This window comes from Sinocyclocheilus anshuiensis, unplaced genomic scaffold (genome assembly GCF_001515605.1).
Source record: "Sinocyclocheilus anshuiensis isolate Anshui unplaced genomic scaffold, SAMN03320099.WGS_v1.1 scaffold124, whole genome shotgun sequence".
NCBI classification, from domain to species: domain Eukaryota; kingdom Metazoa; phylum Chordata; class Actinopteri; order Cypriniformes; family Cyprinidae; genus Sinocyclocheilus; species Sinocyclocheilus anshuiensis.
Genome location: NW_015554082.1, coordinates 917,017 through 941,432, shown reverse-complemented (window position 1 = coordinate 941,432; position 24,416 = coordinate 917,017). Strand labels below are relative to the sequence as shown.

Genomic DNA, 24,416 nt, shown 5'->3' with positions numbered 1-24,416 from the left:
ACACATTTGTAGAGAATATTCTATATTCTAATTCTGTAAAAACAACAAAATCACTCACTTATTTATACATTTTTGTTACTTTATTTGGGTACATTCATTTACTATAAAAATACTGTGATTTGAGTGTTAACACTTAATATAAGTGAAAACCTTTAACATACTGTTTTACCAATATTGTTATATGAGAAATTTGTCTTTATGAATGTTTTAACAAAGATACTCACTTGACAAACTCACCTTTTCTTCGCGCAAACGAAACGAAGGCTGCGTTCCAATCGGCATGATTAATGCTTTCAGAGGGCACTTCGAAGGGAGAATAATTTCGAGGGCCACGCTGCTATATAGTTTCAAACTGAATTTGTAATCAAAAAAATATTTAAAGGCGAATTAGGTAAGACCTAAGCACCACAACTTTAACTCTTCCTAATCACTCAAAGTGGATGGTGAAATCTTCGAAAGGAATAGGGCATAGGGTTGATAACTCTGAATAGAACACACCCCAAACTAACCACGACCTATGCCTCTAACCACAGGTGAAGAGCTGTCATTCCAACGACACAAGTTTGCGATGCAGTTTGCGAATGTTCTTTTGAACTATGGTTTCGGGAAACCCCAAATCGTTGAACTATGTTGGTAACAACGGAACTTGTGACCATAGTTGGCTAACGATGTTTTTGGGAACCGCACCCCAGAGCAAGTTTCTTATTCTCCTCATAACTGAGAAACTTATTTTTGATGTAGCCGAACCAACGGGTAGCGTGAGTGCAAGCTGCAGTAGGCCTAGTCTGAAAAAGTTTGGATAGGCCTATTTGTCCTTCCGTAGCCTAGCCTACTTCATCTTTAAGTTTCTCAAGAGTGATCTTAATGTGGAAGAGAAACTAGATCAAGAAGAATCTTGGTCAATTGTTATTTTCCATTTTGAATATTCAAAAAGGTCCTTATTTCATTACAACACAAAGGTAATCAACAACATGCTTTTTGACTATGAAGAAAGCTTCAATAAATGTCAAGATTTTAATAATAATGAAAATTAGTGCATTTATCACAAAAAACCTATTATATTACATTACATTGCCATTCCTTAATGATGTTTAATTTAGTTACAATGTTTATTCTTAAGGTTTGTAAACCTCCAAATTTGTAAACAGTAGTGTTAAATTGTCATGTATTTCCGTTATATGCCTAAATCATGCATTTCATTAGGTTAGTTTTGCCACTGTCAAGACAGTTTACATAATTTTAAGTAATGTACACAGCAACATAAAACTTTGAAAAGGATTGCGGTCTGTGAGATAAAAACAAATTAGCTCATGATTTACTTAACCTAATCAGTCCACTGTTGTATTGTAACTGATACTCCTGGTCAAAAACGTCCATAATTTTATAGTTTATATGTTTTGATTGGCCTAGGGCGAGGTAGCTGATTAACTGACTAATTGTACTGTTTTAAAAATGTTTATATAATACAATCACATTTTTATCAAGCAGTCTAACTGTTAATAGCTCGAAAGAATTCGTTTTAACTTTACTACAGTTTGCCAACATAAAAGCTGGCTAGTTGCAATATGGCTTACTAACTTTTTAAACGTGCACACAAGACTCTCGAAATGCATGTACTCTTCTCTATATAACTTAATTAGTGTAACATTTAAATAAACCTGTTAAAATATAATATATCAGATGTGGCTTACCTCCTTTTGCCATCCATCAACCGTTCCATACCACATCCTCTGAACCGCGTGCATGTGACGTCACATGGGGCGGGGCAACACGACACTCCACCCGAGTCCCTTTTGTCTGATGCCTTTTCGTCTGATGCCTTTTCGTCTGATGCCTTTTCGTCTGAGTCCCTTTCGTCTGATGTCTTTTCGTCTGATGCCTTTTCGTCTGAGTCCCTTTCGTCTGATGCCTTTTCGTCTGAGTCCCTTTCGTCTGATGCCTTTTCGTCTGAGTCCCTTTCGTCTGATGCCTTTTCGTCTGAGTCCCTTTCGTCTGATGCCTTTTCGTCTGAGTCCAAGTCAAGTCAAGTCTGCTTTATTGTCAATTCTTCCACATGTACAGCACATACACACAGAGAATTGAAATTGCGTTACTCTCAGACCCTTGGTGCATACAGATAACACTAACAGTAGAACATAAATACAGATAGATACAGAATATAAGGATATATTGCATATTTAACATCAGTGAAGCAGTACATTATCGATTAAACTTAACACTAACACTTTCTATGAAGCCCGTATTTAAAACACATTATAAGAGTATTCTTATGGCATTATAATGAATGCATAATCTATTATAAAAAACTTTATAATATGTTGTACCATCTCATGAGTAATCATAACAACAGTTTTAATGCATTATAATATTTACTTATTACTATACTTATATTTGTGGTTATAGCTTTTAAGATTATGATTTATAATACACAATGAACACAATGCATCCACTTAACTTACAATGGTTTATATTTCCCATAGTTATAATGTATTATAAGTCCCATATCTTGCCATTGTTAACTTGTTACTTTATTTAAAGCAGACAAATACCACTTATAAATAACAACAACAACAACAACAACAACAACGACAACAACAATAATAATGAAAATAAAAATAATATTTTTTCTTAAACAGCCATAAGATCAGATATCTGATCAGATGAATGTGTAATATGGCACATTTGATTTTAACTATATTTATTGTAATATCAATAAGATAGTAAGATACTGTACAGATCTTAAATAAATAATGTCAAGATATAAGACGTATAATCCATTATAAATTACGTGGATTTAACATGGTGTTTATTGCGTGTTATACATAATCATACTCATAAAAGTTATAACCACAAATAAGTTTTATAATGTATTATAATTGTTGTTATGATTATTTATGAGATGAAACAACATATAATAAGTTTTTTATAATGCATTGTGCATTCATTATAATGCCTTAAGAATACCCTTATAATGTGTTAAAAATATGGGCTTCATAGTAAGTGTTACCAACTTAACTAAACTTAATGATTACCTGATTTTGTATCCAGAAGCGGCAAAAAAAGAGCACATTTCTCTTTGTTTGAAGCCATTGTCAAATAGCAACTTTATCGTTTCATCTAAATAAGTTAAGGCACATTAACGTGAAGTTTTTTTTTAATTCTGTAGAAAGTTTCAACATTCATTCAGTAGTTTAGCAAACAGAACATGATAGTATTACAAGCTAACACATATAACAATACATTTATAATATAAGCCATCTTAAATGCAGGATACTTATCTCTGTATCCATTCTTGATTGACTGAAACAAACAAATATATATTTAGTTATAAGACAGAACCATTGTTTTTAAAAAAACATTTAATTCAACAACTCCTAGTGTTAGACTCATACAGGTATATTATAATTAGTCTAATTTCAATCTAATAGCTCGAAAGAATTCGCTTTACCTTGACGTAAACTGACCATGGTTTTATTATAGTAAAAGTGTAGTAACATGTTTTTTTAGTGTAATGATTACCATTTATATAACCACAGTTTTACTACAAATACCATGGTTAAACTATGGCTAGAGTAGCAAAACCATGGTTAATCTGTGGATACCATGGTTTAACTATAGCAACCAGGTTATTATTATTATTATTATTTGTAGTAAAACCATGGTTATTTTTTGTAAGGGTAACTTTACTACAGTTTGCCAACATAAAAGCTGGCTAGTTGCAATATGGCTTACTAACTTTTTAAACGTGCACACAAGACTCTCGAAATGCATGTACTCTTCTCTATATAACTTAATTAGTGTAACATTTAAATAAACCTGTTAAAATATAATATATCAGATGTGGCTTACCTCCTTTTGCCATCCATCAACCGACATCCTCTGCATCCTCTGAACCGCGTGCATGTGACGTCACATGGGGCGGGGCAACACGACACTCCACCTTCGTCTGATTCGTCTGATGCCTTTTTGTCTGAGTCCGTTTCGTCTGATGCCTTTTTGTCTGAGTCCATTTCGTCTGATGCCTAATTGTATGAGACCTGACACCTGACGTCATTTTTCCTGAGACCTGAAGCTTTTCAGTCTGAGGCGCGATGCCGTTTTGTCCAATGACTGAAGCCTTTTAGTCTGAGGCATGACGCCTTTTCATTTAATGACTGAGGTCTGAGGATGTCCTAAAATGTACACCGTACTCATGTAGCCTATTGCGACAAGTTAGAATCATGATCGCGGCTCTCGAGGATGGGGCTTAAATATCATAGAAATTAATTAAGCCCAAAACGTACTTATTCAATCCACTAAAATAATAAGATAATACAAATAACATGAGAAAATATCAATTATTTAATTTTTATATTTTAGTTATAGCTCAGACAAATGATGATTGGCTCTCGTCTGGAGGGGCAGTGCCCAGAGTTCCGAACCAAATCCCCCTCCAAAACGCAATGGGATGTAAAAACAAATATCAGCAGTTAGAGTGTGCATGGATCCACACGTTGGAAATCTACTGGAAATAGTAGATACTAGGGAACCTTTGGCATACACTTTTTAACATGCTATGCTTTGGGTCTAATCTCACATACTAATGAGTATGGATGAGCTACTTCCCTCTGTTCGAATACCTGGGAGACCACTGGTGCTGGAGATTGGGAAAAAAGAAAAGAAAAAGTGCAAAACTCCACCGATTTGCATTGCAGATCAAAAGAAATCTGCACTTAATTCTTATATATTCTTCTGAAAATGTACTTACAACAATACAGCTTCTGTCAGTTAGTTTCTGCCAAGTACCATAGTTAGTTATTGCTACAGCTATAGAATTCATTATTTGGGATCTCCTTTAAAAGTGTAAAAATCTTTTTTTTTTCTTCTTATTTTTAGTGGTAAGAATAAATGTGAGAAATCACAGGGACTTGAAGTTTTAGCTAACATGGTCAGCTTGCCATCTTTTGTCATTATTGTAAGTTAGGGGCTCTCTGATCACTGTTTAGTTCATCTAATACCGACCTACAGGCTTATATATTTTTATTCCTTATTTACTTGTTCTATTTTTTATTATCTGTGTTTTTTGTTCTGTCACTGTCATTCTGTTACACTGTGGAAGCTTCTGTCACGAAAACAAATTCCTTGTATGTGTAAACATACCTGGCAATAAAGCTCATTCTGATTCTGATTCTGAAGTTGGCTGATTTAACTCTGCCTCTGCAAATGGTCTTGAAGATGCATTAACCATTAGTTCATGACTACTTCGCATGTTGATGGAAAGGCTTCCTGAACGGGTGTGACCATTTGGAACAAGGCCTAACACTATTATTATCACAAGTTGTGGCCTGTTCCTCGGTTCTTATGTCTAAATCTTTTCATCATTTTGTTTGGCATTTCATCATTGTGAAGTCAGAACAATGCCTAAAGCATCTTAAGGGAACTGCTAAAGACCTCTTAATTTGTCAAATCAAAGCTGCAGACAGTGCACTTACTCCCCTTGTGTAAGTTATTTCCTTCTTCTTGCTCAAAGCATCAACCCATGAAGGTCTTTTCATGTGGTTAATCTCATCTCTCAGCTGTCAACATATTCCTTACGTGCCTGTTAGGTGTAGATTTCTATGGCAGACTAAACAATCAGAGAAGGGCACACATTGAAGTGATTCTCCCAGACAAATGATGCAATGGCAAAGCAATTCACTTTCAGCCCCAGACCACTACAGAAGGGGGAAACAAATCTGAGACCAGAAGCATGTGGAAGCTGAAAATCTCAATCTGACATGATCAGATTTTGAAGTTTGCTGTTTTATTGTTGCATTGTGTGCAACATGGACAGAATGATCAATTGTAGAGGTGAAGTCATTATATATACTGTATGTACAGTACATATATATGATAAATGTGTCATTTTGGGATTGTGGAAGGTATATTATGGTCTTTTTTGACAAATGATTTTGACAGTCAGAACAGGAATAGGTTTTTAAAGAAAACATGGTACTGTAAAGACAAAACATACCTAATGCTTTATTTTGGCTATTTTTTGGTTTGTAGAAGTATTCGCCTCTAGGTATGCAGATAATATTGCTTATGGATCCCTCAGTAGCATAAAGGGGAAAGGTGTAGTATGTGGTGCCGCCAGACTGGAGGTCATGTGCAGACTATGGGAGAGTATCATATTCCAACCCAAAACCTACAGCAGATGTCAGCACCTCTGCCAGAAAGAATCTCTCCCTCTCTCTGTATATGGGGGAGGGGTTTCAGTAGATTGCTATTTTGCCTTGTTTGAGACATTACAGCGTCTTATGCTTTCATGGTGGTCCTGTGAGTCACTTTGATATTGAATCTAGATAAACAGTGAAATTACAAACAAGGCTATTTGAGGGCTGGAGGAAAAGGTCACTGCGGTCACTGCCTGTCTGGCCAGCAAACAACGAGTTAGCATCCGGCTGTAGCATTAGCGAGAACATAATCTTTGTCTGTTTGCAGTGAGGTCATAGAGGAAACTAAACTAAACAAACTTTGTGTCACCTTCTATCCAGTGCAGTATCCATCATGCAGGATATGACACGTTAGCTTGTCCAGAACAGGAAATGCATCAGCGGTGAGGGACATTACAATGACGTGCTGATGATTTACAGTCAAATCCAGTGTTATTTTTGCATTATTTACATACTATGATAGTATTTTTTATATTATGCTTTTATTTTTATATATATGTTTTTGTTTTAATAGTTTAATAAATTTGGTTTAGAAATAGTTTTGATAGTTTAACCTTTAGTAATTTTGTTATTTGATTTTGCCATTTTCACTAGTTTTTAAAATTTTCTATTTAGCTTCAATTTATTTGTATTTTTGAGTTTTAGTTTTAGTAATTTTACACTTCAGTTTAAACTTTAATTTAATTTCAGTTAGTTACCAAGGCAATATTTATTTTATTTTAACATTTAAAATTTGTAATAGTTTTAGTTTTGGCTAACACTAACATTAACTGGAAAAGTCATTTGTCACGTTTAAGGTATTTTGGCTTGTAGTAATGATATTAAGTAGCATACAGTATAAAGACATGGTTGTTGTAGTAAAACCATATGGATTTTAAAAATCCTCTTGTGTTTAACATCTGATCTCTGTTTGTACTGTACTGCACATTTGTAGCTGTTAAAGTTCCATGTAATTTGTCAGGTGAGTAAATTCTCTCCTTGTACATTGCTTCTAGTCTGTGATTTGGTCCTGTTCCAATGTGAGAAAAAGGCTATTGACCTGCTCACTTTGATTCATTTGGGTCTGTTCCAAGAGACATAAAAAGGGAAAGTAAAAGTTAAAACAATTTCTTGCTAAGCTGCAATTACGACCTAAGGAATTATCACACTCCGTACTTCACAAACAGATGAACTTGATAGATTTTATCTGATAAAAATGTTGTAAAGCGAATGAGTGAGAGTCTATAGGATGAGTCATGCTCCTTGCACAGCTTTTTGGCAAGATAAACAGTGTGAACCCCTGAAATAGACATTGTCAGGGAAATGTGAGAATATAAGTCTGCGATATACAGATTTATTCATAAACTTCCTATCATGTCTGTCTAGACTAACTTCTTTCAATTCAAAATTTAGACTTCTCCATACACATCTTGTGACAGTCCCTTTCTTACATGTCATTTATCACATCTAGTGACTATATACGACGACTAATTCAGAGTCTCAGCAGTTATTCTCCATTAGGGTCTTCCTGATACTCCTTCAGACCTCTGGAATGCTTGCCAATCACCTCTTGAGAGCTACACACCATCATACGGCAAAAAGAAGTGTCTTTGAGAAAGTAAAGTGGTAACTTCATCCTATGACTGCTTTTATTTTAATTTTTATTGAGGAATGTGTCAGCACAGGGGTGTGTGGAGACTGATAGCAAAGTGGAGTCTGCATGCCAGATATAATACCACATTCGATTTGCTAGAACATACTGACATATTTTTGGACTGGTGCTACATTGTCCATCAGCTATGTGGCTTTTGGCCAAACATTGAACGTTTTCTGAAAACAAGCCTCCCTTTGTTCCTGGTCATTTATTGTCGGGGTTTTAATTCAACTGGTATTAATCAATAATTTAGTTTATGTGCACGCTTTATTAATACGTTCTGCTCCGCTACAATGAAAAACAGAGACTAAGGCGTCTATTGTTCTGACAAAGCTGAAGAAGGAGGTATAGTATTGCGTATAATTCATACGAACAATGCTTGAGGTCGTTGGACCTCTGCTGAACGCTAGAGTGCCCTGTGGAAATTTGTGAATGTCTGTGTTTTCATTCTCACTTAATCCAAACACCATTCGCCAGGACCCTTGGAGAATATCTGCATGGGAGAGAAATGTGTCTGAGCTTTGCCTTTGGTTCACGTCTTAATGTTTGTGTAGTCTGTTGAGTGAAGTAATAGAGTGCTTGACGTCGCTCAGAGAGAACAAAAATGTATTTGGCCTCGGTTTGAGACTATACCTGATGGCTACATTCCACTAACAACTGGTTCTATGTCCTGATGTTCTTAAAAATACAGACATTCGCACCTTGTGTGTCTGTTGGCTGGCACACTTGTGTTTTACTTTGCTTGTTGCTGGAGTACTCTTGTTTAAGCTTAAAATGGCACCATTCATTCAGCTAGGAAAAAGAGGGATATATATATAAAAAAATGATAAAATAAATAACATTAACCCTTGTGCTACGCTGAAAATCCTTTCCCTAATCTGGTGATCTCGGTTGAAATTGACTGGCCTTTTAAAAATTGCTTGTAAATCGCATTGACCTATCATCACTCAATCTTTTTGTCAACTTTTTGTTGTTTTCAACTTGTTTTCTTTCAGTTAGCACAGGTTTTTGTATTTCTTTTTGGAAGTGACTGTTCATAGGAATCATGGATCTGAGCTTATGCACCTCAGTTTTTGAGTGGGGAAAAAAACATTGTTTGTGGATAATTTTGGCAGTGTTTACTTAAAAACTGTCAAACAATCGTCAAACAATTCCTCAAAAAGTGCAAAAAGTTATAATACCCTGTCTGAGCAAAGACAGTAAGTATTAGTACAATGCAAAAACATGAACTCATCATTTTCTAGGTCAAAATGGCCAAAACCTAACATGAGGGTTAAGTGTTTAATTATTTACACATGCACAAAAATACACAGGTTTTCTTCTTCTTCTTCTTTTTTTTTAAAGTAAAACATTCATTCTTACATTGTTTCTTTCATTCTTGCATTATTTTTTTCTTGTACAGATTCATTCTTTTCTCTCTCTTTCGCTCTCTCTTGCATCTATTTCTATTTGCAATTGTCCTTGCATGCATTCTTCTTTCTTGCATTCATTCTTTTTCTTTCTTTCTTTTTTTTTTGCATACTGTATGAGTTCTTTATTTCTCTCTTTTTCTTCTTTCTGTTACAGAAGCACAATTTCAAGCATCATATGGACACAACAGATAATACTGCGTGTGATAATCATTTCCAGGAACACAAGGGTGCTGAAACGGCAGAGCAAGTGTGATGGCCTTGCATTGTATTCCAGTGCTGCTGTGGAAGCCGTGTGATTAATTCTGTCCTTGTACAGCGTTCTACTGCGCATGTTGCATGACAGGTGCACACACAAGGCTCCATTTTGGTAACCCTTTACCAATGCAATAGGACAGCGGGAATATAGATTCTGTTCAGATTATTAAAATTGAAAAAGAAAAACAGACGGGAATCGCCGCCGTAATGAAATTTCGCGCTGATTCGCGCTGACTGAAGGAACGACGAGCAGAATGCGATATAGACGGCGACCGGTCATAAAGGCTTTTTAACGACCGATCGCACTGTCAACGCTACTGGATCGGATCTGTAGAACAACAACCGTTACCATATTGAAATGGTGAGTGAAACCGCGAGTAATATTTAAAGAAAAGAACGATCGAGCGTTTTAAATGTGTATGATAAATGGGGGGAGGTGCGACGCGCGTAAATGCTGTCATTCTGTGTTGTATTTCCCTCATCATCGTCATCCCAACCCCCTTGTCGTCATGGAGGATGCTGTTATGTTTTACCTCTCCCCCATCTGCGGCCGTAACCTGCTTTATTTTCTATCTTGCCTGAACGCAACTTCTTCAACTTCATGCTCAAATGCATCCACAGGTCGTTGCTATACCTTTACGCATTTGCATATACATAAAATAGAAGCATGCCAGTAGGAGATTAGTGATGAGGTTTGCCAATATGAGCATCATCTGTCAGGCTAAAATTATGTAATATTTATATATATATATATATATATATATATATATGAAATATTTGTTTGTTTGTTTAGGTGGGCAATTGTATTTCTGTATTTTTTGTAATTGTATTTAATATATTTTTTTTTATTAATACATTATATATTTTGCTATTATTTTCTATGTTATTATTATTTAATTATACAATTATTGTTATTATTTTATTAGGTTTGAAATGAAAATAAATGAACACAAACATTTATATTTTTATACACTTTTATATTTTTCTATATGGAGATGAACAGCCACTATATGGAGCCTTCATAATATTGTATGATCAGCATTTTGTTTAAACCTCTTCTGATTGCTGTACAAACACTGAGGCTGCCGTCTGCGGCGCCATCGCATTTACATTTACATACGCTCATATTGTGTGAGCTACAGTAGGCATAATTAATATAATGAACATAATTAAATATATTTTTTCACCTTAGTTACCTCTAATACCTCTAATTTCTGGATGCTTATCTGTTTTCCTTAGGTTCCTGTACAGATCTTTGTCATAGGTCAGAGATCACGAAAAATGAACATCACCTGTGTATAAGTGGAACAGAGTGAGTTTTTTTAGCTGTGAATGAAGCAGTCAGGCTTACTAAGGGCAGACAGCCAAAAAAAATAAGTGTTTCAATTGAATAAGGGTCAAGTTTACTAGATTTAGTCTGTTGTGAAAATAAAGCAAAACCATGTCTCTCTTTCCCTTAAATGATCTTCCGTAGTAAAACATTATAATCCATTTCTTGAATTTCTATACTTCATATGTAGATCTGCAGTCAGTATTTGTGTGTGTCTTTCCAAAGAAGAACATTAAACTCAAATAGCCATGACTGCTGAATCAGGGAACGAGAGAGAGAAAGAGATTTAGAGATATGGAGAGATCGGAAAGAGAAACACAAGCATCTGGTGATAATAATAATGATGGAATGAGTGAGAGATTGGAGGAGTGTGCATGAACGCTGGCCTGTTTAAGTTAAGATGATGATCAATGCACTGGCGCAGAATCAGGCCTCCAGAGGTGGAGGGTGGAAGAGTCTAGACGGGAGTTTTCTGGCAGTGTTCCTCAGAGGGGAATTCCTCATGCTGATCTTTCCAATTGTTTCCTCTCATCTACATTTGGGACACGCATGGATGGTTGTGTTGTACAGAGGACTGTACATGAGTCAAATAGGTCGACGTTTGGCATAGTTCAAACTGCTGACATGTAGGTCTTACTTTAAGCATAACTAAGCTATTTCCTATAGTACATTTTAAATTAATTAATCCTGCTAATGTTCTTATAATGCACATGCAAGGATACCAAGAACGCTCGTGACATAAATATCAGTAAGGCACTGTTTAGGGGCAAAATTAGTAGTTTTGGTAATAAATTCAATAATTTGTCCTATATAATTTGTGGAAACAATATGCTTTTATACTGTATAAGCACACTGTCAGAACACACACAGTGACAGACACCCATAACCATTTTTAAAGTGGTCACGGATACAACAGAAACACATTTCCTGAGCCAATGGACCATCAGTCTCCAAGACAGCCCAGCGCATACTTGCCCTAACTGTATGTCTTTTGAGAGAGGACATTGTTATCCATTAATATTGCTGGGAATTGCAGAGCTATGTTTATGTAAGACTTTGAACAAAGGAAATAATATTAGATTTTTTTTTCTCGAAACAGTAGATGTTAAAATATTGACACTGCTTTGTTTTTTTGTTGTTTTTAAATTTTGAATTAAATAAAGGGGATTAAATCACACTATTAAAATCAGCCCTAAATTACCTAATAACCATTACAGAAATAATGTCAGTATGCATCTAATACAGGGGTGTCAAACTCAATTCCTGGAGGGCCGGAGCCCTGCAGAGTTTAGATTCAACCCTAATTAAACACACCTGCTCCAACTAATTAAGTCCTTCGGGCTTATTTGACATGGTAAAATAATACATGGTATGTGTGTTGGAGCAGGGTTGGAACAAAACTCTGCAGGGCTCTGGCCCTCCAGGATTCGAGTTTGACACCCCTGATCTAATATAATACATGTTTCTCTTCCAGGCTAAGTTAAACTGCTGTAATATGAAGGCTCTAAAGGTGATTTTCTTGTTGCTTATCATCTGTCTCTGGATGGAAGGAGGATTCACCAAAGAAAAATCTGCTAAGAAGGGAAAGAAGAAGGGAAAACAGGTTTACTGTCCTTCGTAAGTACATTTGTATGCAACATTTTATGGCTCATTTTTCATAAAACACTGCTATTGCACTATACAGATATCATGTTGACTATGGAAACTATATATTAACAATTAACTAACGGTTAAAGGGACAGTTCACCCAAAAAATGAAAATTCTGTTAATTACTCACCCTCACGTCGTTCCAAACCCGTAAAACCTTCGTTCTTCTTCAGAACACAAATTAAGATATTTTTGATATCTTTCTGACCCTGCATAGACAGCAACACAAATGAAATGTTTTATGGCCCAGAAAGGTATAGTAAGGATATTGAATTTTCATTTTTGGGTGAACTATTCATTTAATCTGCTCTAATGTTGTGTGTACTTCACATTTCGCACATGAAGTAACTCACATCATCATAATGTTCATAATGACTCTTGAGTTGGAAATGCTGCCCTTTGCAATAATATAATGAAAAATGAAAGATATTTTAATAAACAGATGACTGAAACTTTAAACATGAGCATGATTTCACATAGTTTTGTTGTTGTAAATGGTTGCACCCTAATGTCCCCCATCTTTGCTCCCTTCAGGCAGCTGTCGTCAGAAGATCTGGCACGGGTTCCAGCAAACTCTACCAGCAATATCCTCAACAGGCTTTTGGTCAGCTATGACCCAAGAATTCGACCCAACTTCAAAGGTCAGTATAGCGCCATGATATATGTAATTATGAACAAGATTCATTATGTTGTCTCATCTATCTAGCAACACCCCAGAAGCCAAATAGAGACCTCCTATCAGCCACTCAAACGGTCTTACCAACTGCCAACCAATGCCCTACCACTTTCCTCAGATTACCTCAGCAATAGCAACAAGAGTTTTTCTTAACAAGCTTTCCCTTCCTTGTATAATTTTATACCTCTGCTGGTACTGGTTACCCAGGTGAAAAAAGTACACTTTCATAAAGTGCTCTATTTTACTTCATATACTAAAAATGATTCTTTAGTACTTCTTAAGATAAACTTAAGATCATCTAAGTGTACTCAACTGTGCTATTTTGGGACACCGCTAAAATTTGTTTTTAACATACTCTCTTTGTATTTAAAAATGTATTTAGTCACCACTTGTAATACACTCGAGTGTACTAGTGTATGAAAGATGGTTCAAGTTTCCCTTCCTTGTTACTATTATCGTCTTTTGCGTGCCCACCTGTCAATGAATATATTTATGTCCAATTATTAAACATTACAAAACATGTTTTAATGTATGTATATACATTGTGGCAGATACGTAATTCTAGGTTATGCTACTGTTGGCAGCCTTTCCTGATATAATGAAGCAGGTTGTAAAGAGTGAGAACCTCTGTCGACTCCCTGCTAGCTGGCATTCGGCGTAAACGTGGGCCTTGATGTGGTCTGAGTGTTAAGAGCTCACTGTATGATTCAGTGTTATTACTCTCTATGGCCAGCCAGCTGCTCTTCATATCTGGGCAAGATGAAAGCTACTGGCAGTCATTAAAGTCAACATTATAATCTTGGGAATAGGAATAGCAGTGGAGTATTTGAAGCATTTTCCTATAATGCCATGCTTTCCACGTAGTATACATAAAGTGAAAACATATGTTTCATGGTATAAACCAAATAGTTAATGTTACCCGTAATAGTCCGTGAGAAAGTGTGCTTCGTAAATGACTTGAATGACTTTCAAAAGTCATGCTAGGATGACTTTTGGTGCGTCTTGCTTGATGGATGTGATTGATGTGCTTAGATGTAAAGTGTGTTTGTGTTTTGTTTTTAGGTATTCCTGTTGAGGATCGTGTGAACATTTTTATCAACAGCTTTGGGTCCATCCAAGAGACTACTATGGTATTGTACATCACTTTTGTCTTTCCATACACATAAATAGTGAACACAAAAATATAGCAATAAATAAACAGAGAAATAATAATCATAAATATATAAACACTACCGTTCAAAAGCTTGGAGTTGGTACAAATGTTTTTGAATCTTTAATGCTCACCAAGGATTTATTTTATTTAACTGTAATTTGGTAAAAATCTTACAATTTACAATCACTGTTTTCTATTTTAACATATTTAAAATATAATTTATTCCTGTGATACATTTTCAGCAGTCTTCAGTGTCACCTGGGGCCTGATGTATAAACGTTGCGTACGCACAAAATGGGCATGGAAATGTGCGTACGCAATTTTCCTAAAATGGTTTTCCTAAAATCCCACACATACCGGGATTTATAAAAAATAAACTAGGCGTAAATATGTGCGCACCGTACGGACACTCTAGACCATGCGTACGCACTCTTTTACAAGAGGGAGCGAAATAAGGAAGCAAACAAAATGATTTTAAAGTCTGTTTTACATTTGATATACACGTTTAGATTAAATATGACACTCTGAATAATGAAATTAAGCACTGAAATTTCATGAAATCGTTATCCAGAAATTACAACATTTTTATATTACTTTAAACAGAAATATTTGCAGTGGATATGCTGCTTTCGAACAATTTTCCTGTGGTATGCAATTTAATGTTTTAATCACAGCGAGGATTGCTTGGCGCATGACAATTCCGCTTTAAATTTAAAATATATGTTTACCTTTTAGGCAAATTGCATAAATTAGAATAGTGATGTCTCAAAACGCATTTATATGCGATGGAATATGCATGGAAAGGATATGCAGATGACGTTATTCATATTAAAACTAGGCGTTGTAAGCTCCATAAATGGCTATTTCAGGGAGGAGACGGGGTGGAGATTCATGTACACACAATCTTCCACTGACTGGGTATTACAAAGGGAATTTTGCGCAGGTTCTGGCGTACACATGGCTTTATAAATCTGAAAACTTTTGTACGTACGCAAAATCTAGCTTTTGTGCGTACGCACACATTTAGGATGAAATCTGCGTAAAGTTTTATACATGAGGCCCCAGATCCTTTGGAAATCATTTTAATATGCTGATTTTCTTCCTTTCTTTCTCTCTCTCTCTCTTTCTTTCTTTCTTTCTTTCTTTTGGTGTTAACTGGTTAACTGTGATGCATTTTTTCTAGGATTATTTGATAAACAGAAAATTAAAAGGAACAGCATTTTTAAATAGAAATGAAGACATTTACTATCACTTTTAATTTATTTAATGCATCCTTGCTAAATAAAAGTACAAAAAAAAAACGTATCCCCAAACCTTTTGAATGGTAGTGTATGTAATTAACATATTTTCCATATTTACGTTTTCATATAAATCGGAGTCATTTCCAATCGATCAATTTCTTTGTAATTTCACCATACAACAAAAAAGTTCCCTGAATATACAGTAGATGTTTATCAAAACAAGCTGAACAAAAATCTGTTAAGTGACATTTGCCAGAACGTTTGATCATTGAGTCTTGGATTCTCCTCAAGATTATTAAATTGCTTTCTTTTCTTACTTTTTTTACTTTCTGAATCTTAAAATATCATTGATATTGAAATCAATGATTAGATCAACAAAGAACACAGATCAGTCTCAAAAAAAAAGAAAAAAAAAGTTTTTAAAATGTCAGATTTTCAGACAACTCCTACCAGACAGACGATTAGATTCATTACTGTGTGCTTTATTTTAGGCTTACCGTGTTTACTTAACACTCCACCAGGAAAAAAAAATCAGCTCCAGACCCCACAATCTTACGTCTGGCTCCTTATGAGCAGTGACACCCATAAACAACCCATCATGCCAGAGTGTCTCAGATCAACTCCACTGAAAATATTTCCCCTGGAAACACATCAGAGGGCCATGTTTTCTGCCCAGCACTGCATGGTGTCATAGGTTGAATATAGTTTTGCATTCACTTCTACAGGAGTGTTGCGTGACACCAGGCTTTTATAGCATTGGAAATTAGGTCCTATTTTGTTGTTGCATCGTTCTGCTGTGGTTAACCTTAAAATTAACAGGTGGTATACAACAGAAATACAAAAAGGCTATTCAAAACCTCTCTAGAGGCATGACTAGTAAGAAGTAGGCCACTTTGCTTACCACAGCTTATATAGCACTTTATTACCATTTGGACAGGAAGGTCCAACAAAACAACACTTGTAAACATTACAGCTAACAAAATTATGTTCTAAGAATATTTTGCTAATCTTTTCATTAAGTTATGACAATGTTATTTTTGAATGTTCAAAGCATCAATTTTTTTTTAAATGTTTTAAAAAACATTTTTTCATGGTTTTGTGAACACTAAAGACCCAATAACTATAAACGATAACTACAATTTAAAAATCGTTTTAAATTTAAAAGAAGAGTCCACACAACAACTATAATGATAATGCCACACAGTAACTTTTTTCAGCTAATGAATGATAAAAACATTGGCAGCCAGTCAGAATCCATCCTGCTCTAATAGAGAACTCAAGCATTTAAATTGGCAGAAGACAAAATTTCAATGCATGCTTATAATAAACAATGTTACTGTGCATTGGTGTGGACACTATGTAGTTATTATAGTTATTGTTCTTAATGTGAATGGGCCTTAGGGGAACATTCCATTTTATTATTCTGTAAACAATATAGGAATGTTAGTTTTGATTTTTTTTTAAACATTCAAAAACAAGTAGTAACATTTATGAGAGATTTATTATGCCCCTTTTTACAATATGTAATATAAGTCTCAGGTGTCCCCAGAATGTGTCTGTGAAGTTTCAGCTCAAAATACCCCACAGATCATTATTATACCATTTTGAAAATGCCTATTTTGAGTGGAAGCAGAAACACACTGTTTTTGTGCATGTCTCTTCAAATGCAAATGAGCTGCTGCTCCCTGCCCCCTTTTCCAGAATAGGACTGTGCCTTTACAGCTCGTACCTCAGATACTTTGCTAAAAACATCTGTTTGGTTTTGATTATCATGTCTATCGCACTGAAATCATGCGTTTAAAACCACATTAGTTTATACTTCTGAGAGGCTATACGGTTTTCTGAGGGCACAAACTCGAAGCACGCACAAGGCATGTGAGTACTAAACTCTCTTTCATGTCTTATTGCGCTTAAACTGTCAAATACGCACTAGTTTATGTTAAAAACACACGAGTTACAAAAACAGTCGGTTATGTCTGTGAAGGTAAACCGCTGGGAAAGAAATTGCATGTTTATATTAGATATGTGTGGCAGCAGCGTAATATACTAGTGTTGTCAAAAGTACTGACTTCGGTACCAGCGCTCGGTGAAGAGTATGAAGTGATGATCATTGTAGCCAATCACAGACATATCTGTTGAGTATGTGAACACAATGGCCAATCAGAGGTGTTTAAGGGTGTTTTCACACTTGAGTCCTCTTTAAAAGAACCGAACCCAGACCCCTTTAAGTGGACCAAGAGGTGGACCAAGTGAAAAAGGACCCAGTTTTCTTTGTGTTCACACTATCGCAGTTCCTGAAAGAGGACTCAGATCCTTTTTTGGTCCACTTATGCAGTAATGGTGTCTCAGACCTCTTTGTGTTCAGACTGTTGCTTTTTGGATCTAGTCCAGTTCAGTGTTTGATGGCTGACATTATGGCCTCCAAAACTTAGGATATTTTTATCTTTTGCACAAAAAATATAGTTTCGTACACCTTTTTAATATTTATTTTGAATTGTTTTCCTTGTCTATGTAATCATGTTTATTTTATAGCACACAGGGTTTCTGCAGGATTTTTAAGCTCAAATGTAAGACTTTCTAAGACCTGCACAGATAAAATTTATGCCATATGAGTGAGGTGGGGCAATGTTTTAAAATGACTGTAAAAAGCATGATTTACAGTTCAGATACAGGTTTTCACACACAAAAAAAAAAGATTTAAAAAATTAAATAAAATTTCAAATTTCAGCCTTTCAAATTTCAAACCATTTTTAAGAAAAGAGTCAAAAATCTAATGTATCGATTTTTATATTAATGGATTAAGCGCTGGTTTAATATCAATTATTTTAAACCAGCAGAAGGGCTGTTAAAAAAATGCAAATTCATTCTCTGCCAGCAGGTGGCACTTTCAGAACTGCATACAGATAGACTTTGAAACGTGCAGCACTCATATTTATCCAATGAAATCATAGCCTTTTTCATTTTAATCATCGCATTAAGCTATATGAAAATTGTCTTTCCGTCCCCATTGTACTTTTTATGGCCTTAAATTTTATACAATTAAATTTAAGACTTTTTAAGGACCAGCGGAAAAGGCATTCTGACATTGAGATAGAAAAAAAAAATGAATTGGACAAATAAAATAAAATAGTATAATAAACTGCTTGAAATTTTTCAGATACAGTACAGGTATCCTTAAATGCAGAATTTAAGTAAGAAATGTACTAATCAAATGAAAAAAATTAAAATGCATATTATTAATCGTATGAATAATAGATTCTACTGATTCTCAGGCGGCTGTACTAGAACTACATACTGCACAGATCAGTTACACATGCGATTTCTTTCCCAGATGTTTACATTCGATTGAGACAAAACCAACTGTGTTTATGTGAACCATGGGTGTTTTTGAACAAACGCTAAAGAGAGTGTAGTTTAGCCCCCGCTGGGATGTGTGCGCTTGTAGCCTATATCAAAAAGTTTAAACTGGCAAGGCGCACAGCCGTATCTCTCTTACACAGTTTGGAAGCGTTTGAAATTAAAATAAACGAGTGTACGTTGTGAGCGAACAATTTGTAGAGATCTGTCAGAAGAAGCATCCACTATGAACAGCTGATTTGTACGGAAACATCTGATGGCCAAACTACGTTGGAATTCGCAAATGGAAAAATCAAGTGAGCCCGGCCCGATTTGTGTTCACAATGCACGTTTTTAGCAAACCGTTCCTTTAGCCGAAAGCGAACCGTGCTCAGACCACCTCCCGAGATGGTCTCGGTTCGGTTCGCTTCTGAGGGGTCTGAGATCGTTTGGAGTGTTCACATATGGGCCAAAAATCACGCGAACCATGCTCAGACCCCTGAAAAGGACCAAGTGTGAAAACACCCTAAGAATCTGCTCAACAGCACTCAAAATGCTCGCGGGAAATGCTGGTATCGTCACATTTTTTACATTTCAGTACAGACTGGTAGTTGGTACTTTTGACAACACTATAACATACAGTAAATAAATCAATAAATCCACTGCTCTCTAGTGTTCTGTTCAGCCAAAGACAGAACAGTTAGCATGCTTTGCTCATACCATGGCGTTAGAACTGGTATGCCCTGTCGCTTGCAAAAACGCAATGGCGGTGCCGTGGGTGGAAACTTGCAGATTAAGGGGCGAAAATATTATAATAAGATCGCCTTTCTATGTCACCGGTGGAACAAAATCTGAGCTGCTCGTTTTTTTCACAAGCTTGTAGAAAATGTCTTTTTCACATTTTCTGGGTTGGTAGATGCACTGGAGACCTGATTATAGCACTCAAACATGGAAAAAGTCAGATTTTCATGATATGTGACCTTTAAAAATAGCAACTAAAACGTTTCAGAAAAAAAAGTTCCAATAATGATGTATAAATAATGTTTTTGTGCTAACATTTTGAGAACATTATTAAAGACCAGATAACTTTGAGCAAACATTCTATTAACGTTACTGGAAGAACGTTTGTTTATAACTTTGACAGAACCTTACCAGAATGTTCTGAGAATGTTCCCTGTTGGCTGGGATGACACAGTGCCATCCATGGTGTGTGTAATACATCCTGAATGTTCCTGGTCGGAGCCCCGAATGAAAAACAGGACATACCAAGATGTGAATCATACACGCAGAGACAACACACCCAATAACATTTAGGAACTAAATTCACTTGACCTAGTGCAGCTGGAGTGTGGCCATTTTATTTGGCATGTCGTCTGTCTTCACAGTATCAGCGCTAGCAAAACAAGCTCCACTAGAAAATGCCACTTCAAAGCCTTTTGCTCACGCAAGCTGGCAGGGAAGCTGGGGCCAATCTGACTTAACAAACCCTGTATTTTCCCTAGTGTAGGTGCTCACATACAGCGTGAGCCCTCATTGCAGCACCCGTTGCACGCCTCTGATGTTTGCGATAGTTAGAAATGTAAATAGGAGCAGCTTCAAGCGGCGCAGCTGTGCGCCTTCAATACCAGCCATTATTGGAGCCTGGATACTTCAGAGACAGGCGTTTTTTTAAAAACATCACTCAGGGGTCGTGAGAAATGCTGGTTGCCATGGCGATGCCTAAGACACCTGGGCTCCTCTGTCACCCTAAGGACTAATGTGCTGTTTTTGTGTCCAAATCAAGGCTTCTCACAGTTCCTGTCACGTAACACAAAGACTACCATCCACCCACCCACCCGGAAGCCAGTTTATGGTCACAAAATACCAGGTTTTTCAGGCTTGATTGAATTTGTGAGAACTTTAATGGATATTTTGGCTTGTATTTCCTAGGACTATCGTGTCAACATCTTCTTGAGACAGCGCTGGAACGATCCCAGACTCCGGCTTCCTCAGGACTTCAAGTCGGACTCGCTCACCGTTGACCCGAAGATGTTCAAATGCCTGTGGAAACCCGATCTTTTCTTTGCCAACGAAAAGAGCGCTAACTTCCATGACGTCACTCAGGAGAACATCCTGCTGTTTATCTTCAGGAACGGAGATGTCCTCATCAGCATGAGGTGAACTTTTATGCTCTCTTCCTGCAAAGTATCCAACCTCTGTCTTTGTGGATGGTGACAAATGAGGTCTCAGTGCTGGTAACACCTACTCACATTATTTACCGCAGCAATCGAAACAAAGCAAACACAAGAGTTTATCAGATGTCAAGGCCTTTTAAAGTGGAACAAATTACTGTGCTGGAGTTTAATCTGAAGGTGTTGAAATTAATGGTTCAGCATGTCCACAAATTTATGGAAGCCTGTTACCGAGCAATGAAATATTAAATTGTGAGACGAAGTTTAAAATAAGTTATAATGTCACGCTGCGAGATAAAAAGTCACATTGTGAGAAATGAAGTTACACTTACAAGATTTAAAGTTGCAATTACAAGAAATAATGTTGCACATGTGAGATAAACTACCGTTCAAAAGTTTGGGGTACATAGGATTATTATTATTTTTTTATTTTATTGTTTTATTTTATGTTTTTGTAAGGAGTTTCTTATGTTCACTAAGGCTGCATAAAATAAAATAATAAAATAAAATAGTTTTAATTTAAAATAAGTATTTTTAAAATATATTTTTTACATGTAATTTATTCCTGTGATGTCAAAGCTGAAGTTTCATCAGCCATTACTCATCTTCAGTGTGCTTAATGTGCTTAATATTTTTGTGAAAACTCCGATACTTTTTTCTTTGATGATTCTTTGATGAATAGAAAGTTCAAGTTTTTTTTTTTTTGCAACAGTTAAAGTCTTTGCTGTCCCCTTTGATCAATTTAATGCATCCTTGCTGAGGATGTAAAAGTATTATTTTTTTCAAACTGCCCTTAAACCTTTGAATGGTAATGTACATAAAATCACACTGTGAGATAAATCGCAATAAATAAATTCACAATTATAAGAAATGAAGTCCTAATTACCTAATAAGTCTGAGGTAGAAACAGGCTTCCATACTAGTATAGATACAACCAAAACAAGTGAAATAAGTGTCTTGTAAAGTATATATAATCAAAATAACAGAAAATACACGTTTGAATGACAGGGAGCAGTGACTAAGTCCTCCTGCAAGCTCTTCTTAATGCTTTTAATAAACCTCAGGGGACTTAAAGTGATCTGAGAATTGGAGATTCGATACATCTGTTGACTCTAGGATTTCACCTGACCACTGACACCTAAATTACAGCTCCTGCTATTTGATCCCATGTGAAAGTTCAGTCCTTTAGCAGTGGTGGACACCTCTGTCATTATCTTTCCACTGCTTTATCTGCAAGTCCTGCTGAGTGAATGAAGTTCTCAGAGACTTCTAGTAGCCAGTGAACACACCTGCTGTAGATCTGTCCATGTAGTGCTGTGGAAATATTATTTTATTTAGCAAAAGTTTATCAACACGGATAGATTTAAACAAACAGTTATTTATAAAGATAAAATATTCCACAAGCCGTTATGCTTTACACAAACGTGAATTGTAACTGTGGTCACTGTGCCAGCCGGGCATTGGACACGGTCCAGTTTAGGGTAAAGATAAAATCTAAACACTGGCACAGAGCCATTTCAATCTGGATGGGAAGTGTGTTTAAGAGCATCATGTTTTACTCTGTTATGTCTTAGGCAAATGTATTTCCATAGTGTTTTTCCATGCCACCCGGATCACAGCATGAGCTGGGTGGTCTTCCGTGAGCCCTTTCTCACTTTTGGCATCGGCCCAGGATGCCTTGCTCTATCTCTGGATATGTGTGTGGCAGGGGATTACTGTCTTAATGAGAGTCTTTCAAAAAGAAACAAGAATTTTCAGCAGCCATTAATCCAGTCTTCAGTGTCACAGGATCCTTCATCCTAATCATTCTAATATGCTGATTTGGTGATCAAGAAACATTTCATATTATTATCAATGTTAAAAACTGTTTTACTGCTTAATATTTTTGTTGAAACTGCAGTACTTTTTTATGACTCTTTGATGAACGGAAAGTTCAAAAGAACAAGTCTTTACTGTCTCTTTTGATCAATAAACCTTTGAATGGTAGTGTTCATAAAATCATAAATCACAATAAATAAATTCACAATTATAAGAAATAAAGTCCTATTTAGCTAATTAGTCTGAGGTAGAAACAGACTTCCATACAAATTTGAGTATTGATATAATTAAAAAAAGTAAAATAAGTGTCTTTAAAAGTATATATACAATAAAAAAATGCATGTTTGAATGACAAGAAACAGTGACTTAGCCCTCCTCCAAGCTCTTCTTAATGCTTTTAATAAACCTCAGGGGACTTAAAGTGATCTGAGAATTGGAGATTCGATACATCTGTTGACTCTAGGATTTCACCTGACCACTGACACCTAAATTACAGCTCCTGCTATTTGATCCCATGTGAAAGTTCAGTCCTTTAGCAGTGGTGGACACCTCTGTCATTATCTTTCCACTGCTTTATCTGCAAGTCCTGCTGAGTGAATGAAGTTCTCAGAGACTTCTAGTAGCCAGTGAACACACCTGCTGTAGATCTGTCCATGTAGTGCTGTGGAAATATTATTTTATTTAGCAAAAGTTTATCAACACGGATAGATTTAAACAAACAGTTATTTATAAAGATAAAATATTCCACAAGCCGTTATGCTTTACACAAACGTGAGTTGTAACTGTGGTCACTGTGCCAGCCGGGCATTGGACACGGTCCAGTTTAGGGTAAAGATAAAATCTAAACACTGGCACAGAGCCATTTCAATCTGGATGGGAAGTGTGTTTAAGAGCATCACGTTTTGCTGTGTTATGTCTTAGGCAAATGTATTTCCATAGTGTTTTTCCATGCCACCCGGATCACAGCATGAGCTGGGTGGTCTTCCGTGAGCCCTTTCTCACTTTTGGCATCGGCCCAGGATGCCTTGCCCTGTCTCTGAGTATGTGTGTGGCAGGGGATTACTGTCTTAATGAAAGTTTTTCAAAAAGAAACAAGAGTGTTTATTTCATATTATACCTCCCTGAAACAAATTCTGCCTTCACTCGTCCATCGACCTTCAACTTCCTCAAATACTGTACATGCATAGACTTTACATTTCATATCTTTCCTATATTTTTTTCTTCATGAATCTGACACATCTTACATCCCCCCTTATTATCACACTTTATTATCCCTCTGCTCCCATAACCTCTTCATTCTACTGTAATCGTCCAGTGTACTGGAAATAAAAATGAGAATCTTATTTCTTATTGGAACATTCTTCTGACATTTGTGCAAAGATTTGAAGTTTTCTTGTTTAGTCAGCTTAAAAAAGATTTCAGAAATAACAGCATGCCAGAATGACACTATATCATTACATAATAACCATACAAGTTTTTGTTACTTGAAAAAAAAAAAGAAATGACTAAAGAAAAGTATTAATAAAATATTAACTAAAGTATTAAATAT

At 36.0% G+C, this 24,416-nt stretch overlaps 1 protein-coding gene across 3 annotated transcripts in view; it reads left to right on the top strand.

Annotated features, from left to right (window-relative positions):
- The window catches only part of glrbb (glycine receptor, beta b), a 37,129-nt gene that overhangs the window by 3,155 nt on the left and 9,558 nt on the right, over nucleotides 1-24,416 (top strand). Inside the window, exons 1-5 of one of the 3 annotated variants that reach the window (XM_016461183.1) lie at nucleotides 9,561-9,855; nucleotides 12,299-12,441; nucleotides 13,007-13,113; nucleotides 14,211-14,278; nucleotides 20,808-21,034. In XM_016461183.1, coding sequence (XP_016316669.1) covers nucleotides 9,853-9,855; nucleotides 12,299-12,441; nucleotides 13,007-13,113; nucleotides 14,211-14,278; nucleotides 20,808-21,034 — 548 coding nt within the window. In that variant the 5' untranslated portion in view covers nucleotides 9,561-9,852. Of the gene's footprint in view, nucleotides 1-9,560; nucleotides 9,856-10,738; nucleotides 10,807-12,298; nucleotides 12,442-13,006; nucleotides 13,114-14,210; nucleotides 14,279-20,807; nucleotides 21,035-24,416 lie in introns of those variants that run through there. The other 2 variants (XM_016461185.1, XM_016461186.1) reach the window with 2 other exon arrangements.